We start from the raw sequence: 18,466 nt of genomic DNA, 5'->3' as shown, positions 1-18,466 counted from the left end.
GTGTCATGTCAGCCACAAGGACTTATTGATCTATTCGCATCACTTTCTTTTCAGTGTCTTTTCAGTGGTTTAAGCCTCTACCGCAGAGTGTTGGTTCCATTGCACCGCTCCATAATACTATCAGAATCCTCTACTAAGGCTGGTTCAGGGACTGTTAGGGCCAATCATTCATGTCTTGTTAAAACTTAATATTGAACAATTTAAATGAGAAAAGTATTTTGAGTTTGCTAAGTTTATATAATAACAATGTCCTCCAACACATTCTTTTTACATGGATCTCCATATGTCTCTTGTGCCGTCCCTTCTACCCTCACCCAGCGTGTTTATCCCCAGTGCGAATGAGCACACGTGGAAGTGATCTGGGAATTTTTTTTTTGTGTTTGTGTGAATTGTGAAAATCAGTACTCTGAAAGTGTGTGTGAAAGAGGCTAATGAGTGTACAGGTAGACTCTGTGTTTTCTCTGTGACACTTGCTGAAGAGCTACTCGGCTTTGGAGTGACACAGAGTGCCTTTGGATTGAACTTGTGCATTTTCATTTATTGTACGGTTTCTCTAACTGCTAGATAAAGGCTAGTCGCTGCCAAACTCAAACACATCACATCTGCTCTCCCAGCTGCACATCTCAACCTCACTTCTGACTTTAGTTATGATGATCAACAGTACAGGTAATTGCACAGCAATCATATGTTGAAATTAATTAATTAAGTGTTTTGAGAGGAGTCTGGTGATTTCGACAGGGTGAAGAAGACATTGGAGGTCTACTTAATCTTTGAACATTTTTTAGGACATGCTCCCATGGTGTTTATAGTTTTGTTAAAAATCAGTAAAATTGAGTTATTCCAAGGCAAATTTTCCTTGGAATAGCCTTTTTTTTCTATGATTGTGTTATGTTTGAGATTGCTATGTCTTTGTTGTTGGGTTGTTAGTGCCAACATACCATTAAGCTGAATGAACACATGATCGAACAAGAGCTTTGGAGAGGGTTATGCTGTGAGTTCAGCACCACATCCCCCTTTACTTTCTGAGTTCATTAGTTTCAAGTAACGCAATGCACAAGACAGCCATGCTATCTCATATAGTGCAAAGCAGACATGTGTAGTTGTATTTTTGTGTCAATCCACATTCAGTAGCAAGCCATCTCATTGACTCGGATAAATGACTGTGATTCAGCACAGAGTGTAATGCTGGTGTTCATCTGTGGGTGGGTGAATGTGATTGACTGCATTTGTCGCCACCTTCAAAGTGTGAGAACTGCCTTAGCTTAGCCTTGGCTTTGTTTCTGTTCTAACACCTATTGTATGTGTGTGTGTGTGTGTGTGTGTGTGTGTGTGTGTGTGTGTGTGTGTGTGCTCACTATCCTCAGTTTTGGCAAGCAGCTGGGGGGCAGACGAGGCTGTGAATGCATCACTTTGGAGCCATCAGAAATGATTGTGGTGAGTAGGAACAACTGACTCTCTCTCTCTCTCTCGCTCTCTCTCTCTCGCTCTCTGCTCAGCTCCCCATCCCCCATCTCATTTCTTTGATTTTATTCCCATATTTCACACGTCTATTTGATGTCTCTCTCACCTTGTTCTTTTTTGCCTAAACTGTTCTCTCGTTCACCCTCTTGTTCGTTCTCACCCCCTTTCATTTCTCTCCCTTTCTTTCTCTCCCTCTCTGATCAGGCCTCCGTCCTCTCTCTCGCTCTCTCTTAGTGTCACATTCAAATTCAAATAAGCTTTATTGGCAGGATGAGAATTTGTTACCAACCACATTTGCAAGATCAGTGACGAGTGACATTAATCAAGCGTAGGGCAAATGTTTATATTTGTTTTCAGTGGGGAAAAAAATCACATTTGGGTTTGGATTGCATTTGGATTAATACGTTTCCCTTATCTTGTCATATTGTGCACATGAGAAAGCAAAGTGTGTTTCACTTACTCTCTTTCCACAAGGTTGCAGTGCTTACAAAATGTCCCTCTCTCCCTTTCCTCTTCCTACTTCTCTGTCCTTCCCCCTCTCGTCTCCTCCCTCTCCCGAGTCTCCTTGTCACAGCGACTCGAGGGATCAGACAGGATGAGACAGGATAAGCAGTTGAGTTTTACACCAATAGCAGCGAGTAGCACCAGTTCCACCGCTGCTGTTGAATAGCAAACGAAAAGACCTCAAACTGATCCGACCTTGTGGCTCCTTGACTTTAACCCACGCTTTGTCTTCGTCTTGTTACAGTGGTGCTTAAAGTGGCTTAATGTCGGGTTTGGGGACCCCCAAGGGTCCCACCGGGTTCCTGAGTGAAATTTTATCCTAAGGTGCCCTAAGATTAACAGATTGTTATGTAATTCTGAACAAAACATGACTGTCATTGCTGTCGTTATGTGGGGGGGATTAGCAGTAGGGACAGAGAACACTGTGATGAAATGTCATCTCTATACATCTATTATTTTTTACTCCTATTTAATGAAATAAAAGTAAAATTAAAGTAATACACTGTGAGATTCAGATGAATAAAAATGTCTATTCTGCTGCTGTTTATTGCCGATTGATGGATGCTTATGCACTGTATGGACAAAAATGTTGGGCCACCTACTGTACATGTTACAACTACAGGAGCTTTTATGACATCCCTTCTAAATTTGTAGGCATTAATATGGAGTTGGTCCCCCTTTGCAGCTACAACAGCTTCCACTGTTCTGGGAAGGCTTTGTGCATGATTTTGGAGTGTGTCTGTGGGAATTTTTGCCCGTTCATCCAGAAGAGCATTTGTGAGGACAGACATTGATGTTGGACCAGAGGGCCTGGTTCCCAATCGCTGTTCTAGTTCATCCCAAAGGTTTTGGATGGGGTTGAGGTCAGGACTCTGTGTGGTCCAGTCAAGTTCTTCCACACCAAACTCAGCCAGCCATGCCTTTATGGAGCTGCTTTGTGCACTGGGACTCAATCATGCTGGGACAGAAAAGGGCCTTTCCCAAACTGTTCCCACAAACCTGGAAGCAGAAAATTGTCCAAAATGTCTCGGTGAGCTGAGGCATTAAGATTTCCCTTCACTGGAACTGAGGGGCCGAGGCTGACCCCAGAAAAGCCAGCCCATAGCGTTATCCCTCCTCCACCAAACTTTACAGTCGGCACAATGCAGTCAGGCAGGGAACGTTCTCCTGGCCTTCACCAAACCCAGACCCGTCCATCAGACCGCCAGATAGAGAAACATGATTGGTTACTCCTCAGAACACGTTTCCACAGCTCCGGAGTCCATTGGTGGCGTGCTTTACACCGCTTCATCCAACGCTTGGATAGATATAGATAGATAAAGATATAGATACACACCCGGGGCCACAATGTGATTTATGTTTCAGTCAGCAGTGTTTTTAGGAATAAGTAGAAGAACTGAATAGTTAGGATGAGCAATGATATTGGCCATCATTGAATGGACAAAAACACAGCACCGGCTATAGAAACACTAACAGCATCAGGAGAAAATCCAAAGGACAAACACATGTGAACACACAGCTTTTTGTTTTTGTTTTTTGACAAGGGATCTCTGTGACTCTTAGTGCAAAAAATGGGAACTTTAATGCATACTTGTTTTAGGAACAAACATATATAATTATTAATGAAACCCAGTGTGTTTTAGTATATCTCCCGGTCAGAGTTGTACGTAGATGCCCTAGCATATCCCAAGTGCAGTGCAAAGAAACACCACAGCAATGACCAAAGATGTTGGCAGAATTAAAAATGGGGGGGAAAAAAAGAACCGCCCGAAATTATTATTCATTTTACTTGCTCAAAGACTTTTGGAGGTCCCAAGGCTCCACTTTGGAGCCACTGCCTGTAGTCCTCTGAACCTTTAGGGAGCTCCCTTTTAGTTTCCATAGTTAGTAACCTTAAAATATTGGTATATAATAACACTGAGACATCTCATTTCATTCAGAATGTCTGCTCTTGATTTTTATCCTTTCTATCATTTTTCAATATGAACGAGTGGCAAAACATAATAGTGTCACAATGCCAAAGTGCTGTTTGTGGTCTGCAGCCAGCTGGCTAATGTTGACTTTCTTAAAGTTGGTCCATTCCTCAAGCCCAGCGAGCCAACAAATACATCATTTTGACCCATTACAAGTGGAGCTCAATCTCATATAGGGAAAAAATGCTCCATTGAAAACAACTTTTATCACATGCATTGCTGTATGTATTATTATTGGATTAAACTGCTGCCCATGAGAACCAGGCTTTATTTGATGCTGCCCAGACCATTGGCGGGTTTGCAAACATGTTTGTGAGTGTCTGTGACCTGTGGGTGTGAGAAAGACAGTGAGAAAAAGACAGAGACAGGGAGAAGGCCTTTATTATTTAGCAGTTAAATAATGGGACATTATGTAGCTTATAGGTTATACAAGGGAGTCTTGGACTTGATCCTCCCCAGGAAAGAGAGCAGAGATGAACAAAGAATGAAATTAAATAGAAAAAAAAAAAAAAAAAAAAGGTTCTTCGTTGTGGCAGTGAAGAGTCTGAGATGTGGTGGTGGTGTTAAGGAAAAGAAAATGAAAGTATCCATTCTTTTCAGATGGACCAGCTGATTAGAGCCTTCGGGAGAACGTGTGTGTGTGTGTGTGTGTGTGTGTGTGTGTCTGGGGGCCCATGCGTGTGTGTGTTTCAGCTTCCATTTCCAAGTGTGTGCATTCGAGTCTGTGAACCAGGAAATGAGATTGCGCAAGAGGCTGTTGTTTTCTTTGCTTCATATCCGAGCTTATCCTCGCCTCGTCCGCCTTAGTGGTCGGTAATGCCGCGGCCAGCCACAGCACAGCGGACAGGGGCGGGGCTTTGGACCAGAAGTATCGGACTCGCAGGAAGTAAACAACTCAGTGGGTTGACAGCGCTCTAGAGCGAGGGCTCCCACGCTGTTTTGAAGTCAAGTCAGTCTTGACTAGATTTACATGAGTCCACATCCGTTCTTTTCCCCCTCACAGGCTTTTGCTGAGATTATTCATATGTTCAAGTTCTGTCTGTATTTTTTTAAATGCCTGGTGTAAGCAGAGCATCATTAAGTAATAACATTTTAATATGAAACACATGGCTGTTTTGCTGCTCTTTGTCGCTGTTTAATGCAACACAATAATGATTCAGAATGTAACCGGCTCCTGAAAGCTTTTGCATTTGATGCTCCAAACATCCATTGTTGGTGTTAAACATGAAAAATCCTCTGATGCACAGAAAATGATGCGTTTCTGGCAGCAGCAACAGCAAATTTATGTATGTATGTATGTCTATATTTATTACATTTTATAATTCCCATTAAATAGAAGAAGAATCAGGTCATTAGCATGAGCAGTGATTGCCACCATGGCCGAACAAAGAGTGCTGCTCATTTTTCCTTTTATTGTTTATATCTTTTTTTTCCTCTCCAAATCCAAGGAAAAATGTGAAACAGTTCTGACAACGCTGGTTGATTGCCAAGTGATCTCTGGAACATGTAGCACACACATAAAACACACATAAAAAACAATAATAATGGCCATGACACAAAGCATACAAGAAAAAAAAAAAGATTGGGAAAAAAAAAAGAGTAAAAAGTTCTCCAGTGTCTGAGAGATATTGATTAGGCCTACCAGTATGTCAGTGCCTGCTTACCACCTAAAATGTGCCAAACAAAGAAAAAGTAAGAAAAAAATATTTGATGAAGACTAAAAATGACAGAGCATACTGTCAAGAACAAAAAACAAACATGTACACACATTCAGACAAATTCTCACACACACACACACACAGTCTCTCTCTCTCTTTCTCTCTCTCTCTCTCACACACACACACACACACACAGGAAGAGGGAGACAACACTACGTCTGTGGTCCCATTTCATTGCAGCCAATCAGCTAATGAGAGCCATGGGAATAGCGGAGGGAGCACATTTTGTGGCTGTCATCATGAGTCTGGTCATAGGACAGATAGGAGCGACATTAACAGAATGACAGGGCTTGGTTGTGTGTTTTTTGCCCATATGTGTCTATGTATGTGTGTGTGTGTGTGTGTGTGTGTGTGGTAGAGTCGAGGGAGGAAAGCGAGTAGACAGGGAATTAGTGAGTGAATGAATAAGGAAAGAATGAATAGAGGGAATAAAGTTAGTAAAAGGGGGTGAAATGGAGTGTTACATGCTGGCAGTCATCCTGACAGACAGGCAGATTAACAATGGAAGGCAATAGACAAGTAAATGTAAAGTTAGACACCCATCAAGACACAGAAATAAATGGAGGGAATAGGACGCATGGTCACATTACAGCCATGCCTGCCATTCAGGAGTGGATAGGCAAGACGGGCCGGGTGGCAGACAAAAACAAATCTTTGGCCATTACTGTGGTCACGGGATAGATAGTGCTCACATTCAGTCAAGCAGAGAGAAAGGCAGACAGACAGACAGACAGACAGACAGAAAGAAGATTGTGTGGTCACAGAATAGACATAGAAGTGTGGCACATTTAACCTTGCCTACAGGATTTATTGTGCATGTCCAATATTACCTCCAGCAGTGTGTCTCATGAGACTTGTTAAACGGGGCGAGATGACATTTTTTCCTTGTGAGAAGGGCGACTCTGATACTGATACAAATACCAGTGATTGTGCCAATAGCAGACTCCTGCAGAGTGTCAGTATCAAAGAATTTCCTGAATCCTAAAAACAAACGTAAACTTAACCAGACACAGTCGTCATTCAGTCCACTACAGCTTATTTACCATTGCAGAATTGTTGTTTAGTACATTGCAGCTGAACTACACCTCGTGCAGTTGTTTCATTGTCTATTACAGTCAAAAATCACCGTTACCGTAGTGACTCGGTGCATTACAAGTCAGCAGTCCCAGATGCAGTAGCTATTCAGTGTATCATGTCAATACTCCCTCATGCACAGTTGTTCTTCACTCTATTTCAGCCCATAATGGCGACTGAGTCCCACTTCAGCTGTGACAGAAAATCTTTGAAGGCATCTTCTATGTGACCGTTTATTTAACGCTGTTCCCTGTTGGTGTATCCACTGAAACGACACTCGGAGAAATTAACCTAGACTTCTGTGCTTTTTATTTTATTTTATCTTATTTTATTTTACGTGCTGATAACCCCCCTCTGAACATAACTGATATGACTGACTTGGCGTCTTCGATCAAAACAAACACTTAATCTGTGGATTTATCTGCGATATTACCAAATCTTACCATGCATATTTTCTTACTATTTAACTTTAAAGTAGTTCATCTTAAAGCTAGAGAAAAATTTAATGGTTTAATTTCAGAATGCCATGAAATCAATTTTGAAAAAAGTCTCCCTTATCCTTATTGTTAATATATCTGCAGTCAAACATTATAAGATAACGTATTGCTGCAAGTACAGTGCAAAAATGTGTTTTATTCGATCATCGACAAAGCTTTACATTTTTGTCTCTGAACAGGAGGGGGTGGTTATGTTTTTGCCCCGTTTTGTTTATTCATTTGTTTGTTATCAGGGTATTTGTAACAGTTCTGAACAAATTTGCACGAAACTTTACAGAAATTGTTGTCACTAGGCAAGGAAGAACTGTTCAATTTTTCACTCTGATTGGCCAAAGGGCTGTGTGCTGGTGAACGCCGCTTCTCATAAAAAGGCTTATAACTTCTGGGTTAGAGTCTGTCCCTGGTCTGTATAAAGGCAAACATGCTTTAAAATTTTATTACTACCAAATGCATCCGTCTGTAGATTAGTCTTGTGGAAAAGATTCAAGTGAATCTCAACTCAGTCACGCACGCTGGTGCTGAGATAGAGCATAACAAGGAGTGAATAGTGACTGTGTTGTCTTTGCTTGGTTTTCACATGCATCATTTCTCAGTCTTGTGATTTACTAAATACTGTGGAAGAAGATAGTTCACACAGAGCACATCACTCAGAGAGCAGGAGATAGGGAAACACAGTAAGAAGTAGAGAGTGAAAGAAAGATAGAGAGAGAATTATAAAGGATGAGGAGAAAGAGAAATTAGTTTACCGATTCTGTGAATTGGTGCTGATGACATACAAACCTAACCCTAACCCTAACCTTGATAGTTAAAGCTAAATTTCACAGTAATTCGACTTTTACTACATTTTAGTAATTGCATATAACTCAGTAAAAACCATAGTTGGTGTATACATAATGATATAGCTTATTTGGTTATAGACGAGTGAAGTTTGCCTGGGTGAATTTGGCTCTTGAAGACTGTGTCGTCTAGGAAAAGAGAGAGGAAGAAGGACGAGGCAATGTGGAAAAGGAGTGGTTAGCGAGAGACATGGTGAAGGAGAGAAAAGGCAGGAGAAAAGTAGGAAGGAAGGGAAGCAGCAAGAAGGAGAGACACTGCCATGGCCACAGATGGTTGGGAGTGAGTGATTGAGTGAGTGAGGGAATGAGAAAGAGACAGACAGAAAGAAAGGAGGAGCGACCAAGAAGAAGCAGCTCGACAATGTCTGGACTCCAGCAGATGGTTCCGGTTAATTTCATTTCTCTCTCGGCTCCCGTTTGTGAGGAATTTCAGATCTGTAGGCATGCTTACCAACAGCCTGACAGACTGGGAGGCACAACAACAGGCAGTGGCGCTCTGACCTGGCCAACAAAAACATAGGGCAGAGTTGTTAATGGCGCCCAGTACCATCCTGATCATGTGACTGGAGCGCACGGCTGTGATGGAATGCATACACCCAGTGGCCGCCGTGAAGCAAACCCCGACCTAAACATAACATTATCAAGTGAGAAACTGAATTTAAGGTTGCTGCTTATTGGATATCTAGTTTAGGTAATCATTTTTCCCTTCACTCTAGGATGATTTACCTGCCGTGGAGCCCGATCAAAAAGCAACATATGACATATGACATACAGAGAGGCAAGGCAACCTGAGTTTTTGAAGAGACACACATCGCCAAACAGACAGCGAGACAACCTCATGCAATCATGCAGTAGAAAACATATATCCAGTGCTAATGATTTACTTTATTTTAGGAGATCTGAAAGTGTAAATACAGATGTCTAGGTTTTGCACAGTGATAAAGCAGAAGTGAAATTGATATGGAGACAATGACGTAATATGATTGTAGAAAAAAAAAAATGCAAAACTGCAAAATGCTTACATTGTCTCATCGTAAAAATACGCAAAAGCCACAACTCCGTGATTGCAAGAAAAAAAACGCAACTGATTTGACTGAATTTTGGAAAACTGCTGTCATTGTTGGCAGTAATGAGGGCATTGACTGGCTTAACATTATGCAATGGGGAAAGAAAACAAATTCCTCCTGCAACAACAGGCAGGCACAAAGAGACGAGAGGGAATGAATTCTATGGGCGGAATCTGTTTGCCGTGCTTTTTTTTTTTTTTTTCTGCCAGGAGAGGATATTTGTGTATTTACGGTTTCCTGCAGGAAACTGTGGCCTCAGTTTGTGCTTTGTGTGTGCATGTGTGTCAGACAGAGTGAGCGTGAGCGAGCAAGCATGTGAGTAAGTCTGCATGTATGCAACGTGTTGAGCAGCTGAGCCCTTGAACTCCACAGCCTTCAGAAGAGAGAGACAACTTTGTCAAGTCGAAGAGAGAGAGAGAGAGACTGAGACTCACCGACGTCGCTGGTCTGTCCGCGCCGCTTTGCTCGCTTGTCCATATGATTGGGTTCTCTGGGCGGGTTTTTCTGGATGCTGCCCAAAAGGATGTAATTCTTTCGGGATCCTTCATGGTTTGGGACTTTTTTTCCTTCTGGACGCAACACTTCTATTCATCTTTTGAATAGAAGTGTTTCCCTTCCTTTATACCCTCCCCTGCTATTTCCTGCTTTTATATCCCGTCCCTGTGTCCAGATGAGTGTGCTGCGCTGGCACCGGCTCTCCTCGCTCTGGAGGAGCTGGATGTTTAACCAGGAGCCAGAAGAACAACAGAGTGGAAATTCAGAACCTTCAGAACAGGCCACGGACCTGCGGGAAGACCAAGGGACCCCATATAAGCAGCAAAACTTGGTCCTTGACAACCTGAACCCAGAACCTAACAACCAAAACTTGGAATTTACAAACCAGAGCTCTAAACTGAAGATCCAGAACTTAAATCAGCTAAAACGCAGCAGCTCGGAGCCATGCTCCTGGGACTCAGCGAGCGAGAACAATAAGACTTGCGAGTGCGATTCCCAGGGAAGCTGTTGTTCTGAGGAGGGTGTTGACTGTGTGTTGCAGGTGGATAACGGCACTGAGGGTGAGGACGGCGTCCTGCAGAGGGAGGGGTCCCAGAGGAGGTCCAGACGTCGCTTCAGGAGGGTCAACCCCCGGGGAGAGCGGGAACTCATCACGGACGGCCAGGAGCCCGCCAGCTACAACACGGTAAGAGCAAGGCACAGGCTTGAGATAAATTCTTTGTTTTGTCTTTAATCCATGGCTTAGAGCTGCTACATGTTTGGGAGAAGGGGACATTCATTTACAGAGCTAATGCTAAGTGGCTTTTGTCTTATACCGATAACTAGAACAGTAACTGGAGGAAGTTAGTATTGATAATTGCCACTCACTGCCACAACGTGAACAACCTGGACTGTAAAGCCAGCAAATTTGTCCTCAGTCCAGCACTACAGCCTTCCACGTGGCTAGAGGACGACCAATCACAGTCTCCACAGGTCCTTTAAATTTGTTCAAACTATGTTCAAGCTGACACTTCATAGTCCTAAAACTCTCTTTTAGCTATGTTCAATCAGAAATGTTTCACCAGCGTTGTTTCTCTACTTTTGGCTTTTGAATTGGTCTTAAATTCACCTCTTACACGAACCGACAAGTCTTGAGAAGCTTAAAATTTGGCTTTCAGAAACGTGTACATTCCCTGACCGGCAGATGACTCAAACTGAAAAGTCTCTTCAGTCGAAGGCTAAGAGCTTCTACTTGTTTCATCCTGCTGTTTCATAGCAGATATTCTTATGTGTACTAACGGCTTTGTTAGAGATAATACAATAGCCACATCTTGGAATATAGCGTACTGTTCTTCTGCAGTGTCTGCACATGCAAAGATAGCTACAGTCTTCCTTCTATCATCAGATTCATTGTCTCTGTTAGGATTTAGGCAAAAAAAAAGCTAGTCACAGGCAACAAAGCAGATGGAAAAAGCCTTGTGACAGTGTTTATCTTTATGGTGAAATGGTAGTTGTCACCATTGTGAATGACTTTGCGATTGTGTTCAGGAAAGAAAAGAAAGAAGTGCTTGTAACAATGTCTGCACCTTTTAATTTAAATAGGTACTTTTAGGGAGCAACTAACTAAGTCTCTCTCGAGGCCATTTCATACTGTTGGGAGATTTTTGCTTGAGTGTCTATAGCAAAGTGTAAGCAAAGTGTTGAAAGTGTGTGTGTGTGTGTGTGTTTGTCTCTGTGTCCTTTGTGTGGGGTTAGTTTCTGTCCTGCTGATAGGATCAGTGGTGCCTGCAGTGTTTCAGTTACAGTTCACGCTAATCACCAGTGGCCACGCTCTGATGGATGCACACAAGCACACAGGCGCACACAGGCACACACACACACACACACACACACACAAGCACATTTTAACACTTGGCTTACATACACTCTTCCCTCGCTCATGCAAAAATCCCCGGGGCATTACAAAGGGGCTTAATGGAGAGCTTGAAGTGTCGTCTGCTGACCCCACCTGCCTCCAAACTCTCTTGGTGATTGTTCCACTTTTTAAATTACATTTCTTGCCTTCAGCGTCGCCGAATCCCACCACATTCTTCTCTCTGACTGCATTTATTATGTAAGGGCTAGCCGCTCCAATGTGCCAGCTCAGCACTACTAGCAGGACAAACAGCAATAGAATGGTGCGAATGTCCTAGAAATACCAAAAAATGAATTTGTCTTGTATCAAATTGGAGCAGTGATATAAAAGTAGGATGCAACAGAGAAACATTTGGTCAAAAATGAGCATTAAAACAAATCATTGTGCTTTAACACACATGGTGCGCCGGTCTTTGGTAATTGACTGAAGATGCTCTTGACATGTTTGACATTTTTTACAAAAGTACAATAGATATGCTATGCAAGCCCACAGTCATTTCAGTTTATCAGCTGCTACTACACACACACACACACACACAAGCACACACTCAGAGAATGTGTACTCCCATTCTGACTGTATGTTCTGTTTCTTTCTGCTCTTTTTCATGTCTGCTGATAACTACAGGACTATGTCGACAGCCAGGTCGGTGACAACACCAAATGAAACTTTCCTCTCAATGCCGCCTATCTCTCCTCTATCTCTCTGTCTTTGAAGTATTTTCCCCTCCAGTGGGTTTTTTTCTGTATGTGTGTGTGTGTGTGTGTGTGTGTGAGTCACTCCTGGTGTTGACACCTGTTGTTTAGAAACCAGCAGTATTGGGAAAAGCAGGTCATTTCGGGAATGCCACACACATACACACACTGCTGTTTATGGACAGTGTGGGTGGCAGATAGTGACAAGGGATACCTCTGGAATTAACAGGTGCATGCTGGGAAAAAAAAATACCGACTGGCTACCAAATGGAGGAAGAAGTGCAAAGTTTTGAGTTTGACATTTAAACCCGACAGGTTGGAGCTGACTCTAACATTGAAATCGTCACTTGGTCTGGGCCCATGTTAATGGAATCCACTAGACAAAAGGAAAAGTTGTCAGTGTTTCCTGCATGGAGGTGGTTGTATGAGACTCCAGTACCGTTATCTTTCTAAACGTCCAGAGTGGTTTTGTGGTTAAGTGACGCAATGACAGTTATTTTCCCTGCATTATCTGAATGGGCTGCTACCAAAAATCCCCCCCATCCTCCATCTGCTCTGCAACTGTCTTAATTCTGATTGGTGTAAATAGACCTGAGCGTATTGTAGCACAAACTACCATGTGCCAGACTGTTCTTTACACCCTGTGATGGTGGAGCAATAGTGCTGCAATTCAGTAAGCATGTAGTAAAATGGGATGCTTCCAATATGGTGACATCTTGACCAAAATTTCACCCTGCCTGTGTCCAAAATGTAAGATACAGTGTCCTCAGCAGGTTGCATTTTCACACAAGGTCCTTGTAGAGGCCTCTGGTTTTAGATGGGCTACCAAGGTGGCGTATGTCATGCCAGTGATAAGATACCACATAGATCGCTGTCATTACTGCTCCATTAATGACAACTGGCTTGTCCTTCACTCTTTGTGTGTGTGTGGAAAAAAAACACAGAAAAAAAACACAAAAATGGAAAATATAAAAGTCTCTTAAAGTTGATTAAACATGTTAATGCACCCCCGTAGTTAAATATGTAAACATTCAGTGACTTCACTGCTTACTTCATAGTAGAAAAGTGAAACTCAAGTTATAATAACTTACATTTATATACAAACTCTGCATGTGTGCTTGACAGTTAGGGCTTAATTGTCACCGTGATATCCTTACCAGCATAGGCTCCATCCATGCTTCCTGCAGAAAACTGGCCTCTGGAGGCAACTCAGTAGGCAGCATTTTATGGAAAGAAAATTCAATTGGGACATGACTTGATGCCTTTCTGCCTCCAATTACCGCCTTTTTTGCTGTTTCGGACAAAGGGCCTGTCTGAAAAATAGTCCACCGAGATATATCCCTTACAAAAATCACTGGAAATTGCTTAAACACGGCCCCACAGATTTGGATGGAGTTTGAAGAGAGATTATCCAGGTTCTGTTTGCGCATGCCTTGTGGATTTTCAAGGTCTGCATGAAGTTCACGTGCATCGTGTCATACTGTGGTAATGAATGTACACTCGCGCTGTCCTAGCTCTTGGAGAAGCCATTGACTGATTGATTGTTTCATTATTTGTTCAGTTAAAGCGCACTGGTCATTATATAGTTAATGACCCCCCCCATATCCTAGTGATAGCCCAGTTGTAATGATGTAATGGCAATGTATGTGTATGATGCAGACATACATGCACACACACGCACACACTGACAGAAGACTGTATTTCTTTGGCATTGGATCAGAGGATGTTATTTAGGGGCCTTATTGAACCCTAATAACATCAGTAATCCATTACCTCTGGTGTGTCTGGCCTGTCTCTCTCTCTTCTCTCTCACCCTCCATCTCTCGCTCTGGCTCAATGGGTTGTGATGAACTTCCTTAAACCATGAATTTAAAAAAAGCATGATGGAGAGTGGAACAATAGGAATAACATGCCTTAGTATCTCATGCGTGGTTCACAAGAATCGGACTACAGAGTGGAAGGCTACAACATTTTTGCCCAAAATCTCACCAATGAGAAATGAGTTGGATTTTTCTCTGCTTCCAAAAAATGGAACTGTCGATTAGACCAAGCCCTTTAAACCCCCCCACCCCGCCCTTTTTTTTTCTCCATGCCCCTGGTTGTAATTGATCCTCATTGATCCAGAAACCTGATTCATTTTGCAGCAGGGTGAGACACAGAGTATCCTGTGCATTCTCTCACTACCATAGCACACCATTGGGATTTACTAATGAGTCCTACTGTTATCACACACACTCACACACACACACACACGTGCGCGCACACACACGCATACACACACACACACAGAGAAACAGACAGATATGGTTCGCAGACACTCATGCACACAGAGCAAGTCACTTCATTAAGACATCAGATGCCTTGCTGGGTTACTGACTCTCCCTCTCTCTCCCTCGCTGTCTCTGCTTGGCAGTGCCTAGATAGATGGATGAACCCATCACCTCATCTGCCCTGCAGGGGAAACCTGCTGTAAGGGCTTTTACAGCCGGGCCGATTTTATAGTGCTGCTCCATGGCATCCCAGGATCATTAATTTAGCATGACACAGTTCCAGCCATCTGCACGGGATAACAATAGTTCAGTATACAGTGGCCAGAATATCACTGGCAAAGTGTCATTTGTCACTGTGTGTCTGACCCAAGTTGAACCAAATTCAAAGTTGAATACAGAGTGTTTTTGTCAGGAAAAATGTAGACAAGAAACAATGGAGAGAGTGGTATGCTATCATGCCATTCCTTGTGTTTCACTAAGGAAATTGCATATGACTTAGTTATACTCTTTCACAGCTGCACACACACACACACACACATACACACATATATACATATGCTTATTTAGCATGTTCATGCAGATGCAGGCACAGATAAAGACAAGCTAACATAAACTTACACCACCAGCTTATAGATGAATGTGGTTTTGCATGTGTGTGTGACTATGCAGTGCACACACACTGACACACACACCTGAATGCTCATTTTATATAGAGAAACTGCAGTAAAAATGTACAAACACTGTAAAAAGTGTAGACCAACACATACACACGCACACACACTTTGACCTCATGCTGTAAAATTATGTTTTGTTTTAACTAGCTTGTTTTCTCGATCAGTTTATTGCTCTATTAAGCCCTTCAGCTCAATTTGTGTTATAAATGAATGGCTCAATTTGAGTGGGGCTGTTGAAATGTGCGCAGCGTGAAACGGCATCCTTTCCACTGCTTTGGATGAGTCGAGCACCAGCAGCACAGCACAGCGGAAGTAGCTCAGCCGTTTGCAAATGAATGGTCTGTGGTTACCTTAGCACGTTTCCTGTCAGAGCACAAGTCGTCTGCTGTCTCTCCATGCACCAGCTAACCTGGAGCATGCAAGTTCAATGTGTAAACCTGCATAAATAATTGAAAACCTCAGTGACCAACAAAAGGCTAATGAAAATCCTTCAGGCAATGGGGGATGTTAGTGAAAGCCGCACTAGGCAGGATCTTCATGTAAAAATATCCGGCTTATCAATTTAAATCACAAATTGGGGAAAAAGTGGAGAACATCCTTTTCTGCCATGGTGACACTATGGGCTCATCCCCCTTGAGGTGTTGAGTTTGATAACTGGTGGGCAGTATTCTCTGTGCAAAGCTAGCAACATTTAAAAATAAATAAATAAATAAATAAAGTAAAGTTCAGGGCCAGGGTTGGAGGAAAAAAAGAGTGTTTCTTCCAGAGAACGCTGGACTCAGCAGCAGTGGTTGAACCTGTTGCTGAAAGATTTTATTCCATGCCTCCATTCCCACCCGCCTCTAAGAAGCTCTTAATGTCTCAGGAGGGTGCAGACTACCAGTGGCACCTAATATGACTTTCGTCCCGTTCCATCCAGTTCCTGCTGAGCTTCAGAAACAGCGTAGCAGTGATGCAACAAACATGCAATCAAAGCGGGACTTTAATAGGGAGGCAGATCACTTTAAAGTTCATTTTCAGCGCCTTTTAAAAAGTGAGTTTTAAATGACTCCTGAGGGGGGCAAAGGAACAGGGAATTTCCCCTACAGGGTTTAGCATAGTATCATACCATCATACCATTGCCATCATATTATTCATTAGCAACATTACAAAATCACAGAAATTGGTTCAAATTGCTTGTCAGGTTTGTGTCAGTTTATTTCCAATTCAGTTCAATTTTCAATTTTCATGCTGGTTTTCTTCATTCATTTTACTTGAATTGAAAGCTGACAAAATTCTCTATGCACTGCAGAGGTTTCATGACCTTCCAGCTTGAAAAACCCTTTCACATGACTTGCAAGTTTAAAATTAATCCAAGGCTTCTTTGTCACAACTCATATAAAGCCAACTTTTTTTCCCCCTATCCATTAGTGGCAGCATTACCTTGGTGACGCTATATTTAGTGCTATCACTTTATCTAAATGTGATGAGCTTGTGTTCGTCATGCAGTGATGTTATTCAGGATGCCATGTCTTCAGGGCTTTGAACTTGGTTAAATATGAGGCTTTGTTCATCATGCGGTGAACGAGTCATATGTCTGACTCACAGAAATGCTTTGTCATACGGGGGTCTACTTGGTGTGAAAACCAATGCAAGTGTTAGAGTGTATCGTCTTTCAGCTTTGGAGGTCGTTTGGATGGGGTGACAGGCTGATGCGCTGGCTTTCAGTTTTCAAGGTGGGGGATGACCACCATGACGGTAAATTTTGACTGTGGCTGGAAGGTTTGACCATTCTACCAGCCACTTTGGCAGGCAACCAGTTGTTTGGATTTCCTTCAAATCAGGCTGGCTGGTCGAACAGTGGATGTGTCTGGGATATGCGGGCAGCACCAGCCACTGTGGTGGTTTGATGAAAAAGTCAATTTCCTGCCCTGATTGTGTTGGAATGAGCTCAGTGGTGTCGGCCGGTTTTATTGGGTTTTGCTTGGCATCGTGTCGAGGAGAAGTTGCTAACATTCCCGTAATATCCCTGGCTCCTGTTTCCTTGTCATTAGTGTGTATTTGTGTGTTTTTGAAAATGTGCAAGTGTCTGCAGAAGTGCATATGTGCTGTGTGTGTTTCTCTGTGTGTTGATGTTTTTTTGGCTCTTTATGTACTGGGTGTATGGTTAAATGTGCATCTGTATGTCTGTGCGTAAATTACATGCATCTTTGCTGTGTGTCTGCAGTGCTGAACGCTTCGGGCTGCATATAGTTGAAAGGCTCCAGCAGCTTTAATGTGTCCAGTCCATCCCTGAGCTCATGTGGTCTCATTCTATCAGGATGCAGGTGGGGCGAGCTGAGCCCCCAGGGCCTCCAGCCAGCCCCGTCACTGCTAGACCAAGCAGGGCCCCAGGGACAGGCGGAGAGACAGGAAGAAGTGGAGAGGAAAAGAATAAGCAAGGTCATAGCCGAGGAAGGTCATGAGTTTGAAGTCTTGTGTGTTTTCACTCATACATATTTTACATGCAAGTAGAGCTGCAACCATTATTGCTGAAATTATAATTAGGATGATATTTTATTTAATAATAATAATGAATAATCACAATCACATTAGTCTCCGTTGATGAACAGAAACAAACTAAATTAACTGAAATGTATTACATGATTATTTATTGATGAAATCAAAATTCCACTATACACTAAAACATGAGTAAAGGCACAATATGGCACAGTATGGCATTGTGAAATTTCACTGTTACTTCATCAGTCATTTCATCATTTGTTTCACTGTCATCACTGTTGCTCTTCAAGATTCAAGACACTTTGTCTGTCACAGTGTAACACAAGTTCTCCTTTGACATGGATCATATATCAGACATCACAATGAATAACAAAAACACACACCAAATTGAAAAGACAGAAGAGTAGAAAGGTTAAAAAGTGGAGATACTGTAGGTAAGCAATTGTTTCTTCATTTCTTAAATCCAGAAAATTAAAAAAAAAAAAAAAAAAAAAAGGTCTTAGGAAAGTGTCTAAAGAAACAGAAATGTTGTAAGAGTAAAATCAAGGAGAGAGGAGGGCAAAGAGGAGAGAATAAATGCAGTAGCAGAAGAAGAAAAGGATAGCAGGACCAGGGACACATGATGTGGGATGTGTGCAGTGCAGCAAAGAGAGATATTGAAATAAGCTTTAAAAATGGATAAAAAGAGGGAGGAGGAACGAGATTGAAAATGAAAAGAAACTTAAAGAAATGTCCCTACAGTCTCTTTGGAGTTTGCGACAAGGACAAAGAAGGGTGGAGGAAGGAAGGACAGAGGATGGAATAATAGCAGAAAAACAGAGAAAGATGGA

General features: G+C 42.4%; 1 protein-coding gene across 5 annotated transcripts in view; it reads left to right on the top strand.

Annotated features, from left to right (window-relative positions):
• The window catches only part of rapgef6 (Rap guanine nucleotide exchange factor (GEF) 6), a 188,188-nt gene that overhangs the window by 58,458 nt on the left and 111,264 nt on the right, over positions 1-18,466 (top strand). The window contains exons 5-7 of one of the 5 annotated variants that reach the window (XM_030069452.1): positions 1,365-1,434; positions 10,167-10,310; positions 12,144-12,161. In XM_030069452.1, coding sequence (XP_029925312.1) covers positions 1,365-1,434; positions 10,167-10,310; positions 12,144-12,161 — 232 coding nt within the window. Of the gene's footprint in view, positions 1-1,364; positions 1,435-9,480; positions 10,311-12,143; positions 12,162-18,466 lie in introns of those variants that run through there. The other 4 variants (XM_030069454.1, XM_030069450.1, XM_030069451.1 and 1 more) reach the window with 4 other exon arrangements.

This window comes from Myripristis murdjan, chromosome 14 (genome assembly GCF_902150065.1).
Source record: "Myripristis murdjan chromosome 14, fMyrMur1.1, whole genome shotgun sequence".
NCBI lineage: Eukaryota > Metazoa > Chordata > Actinopteri > Holocentriformes > Holocentridae > Myripristis > Myripristis murdjan.
This window is presented reverse-complemented; position numbering and strand designations above follow the sequence as displayed.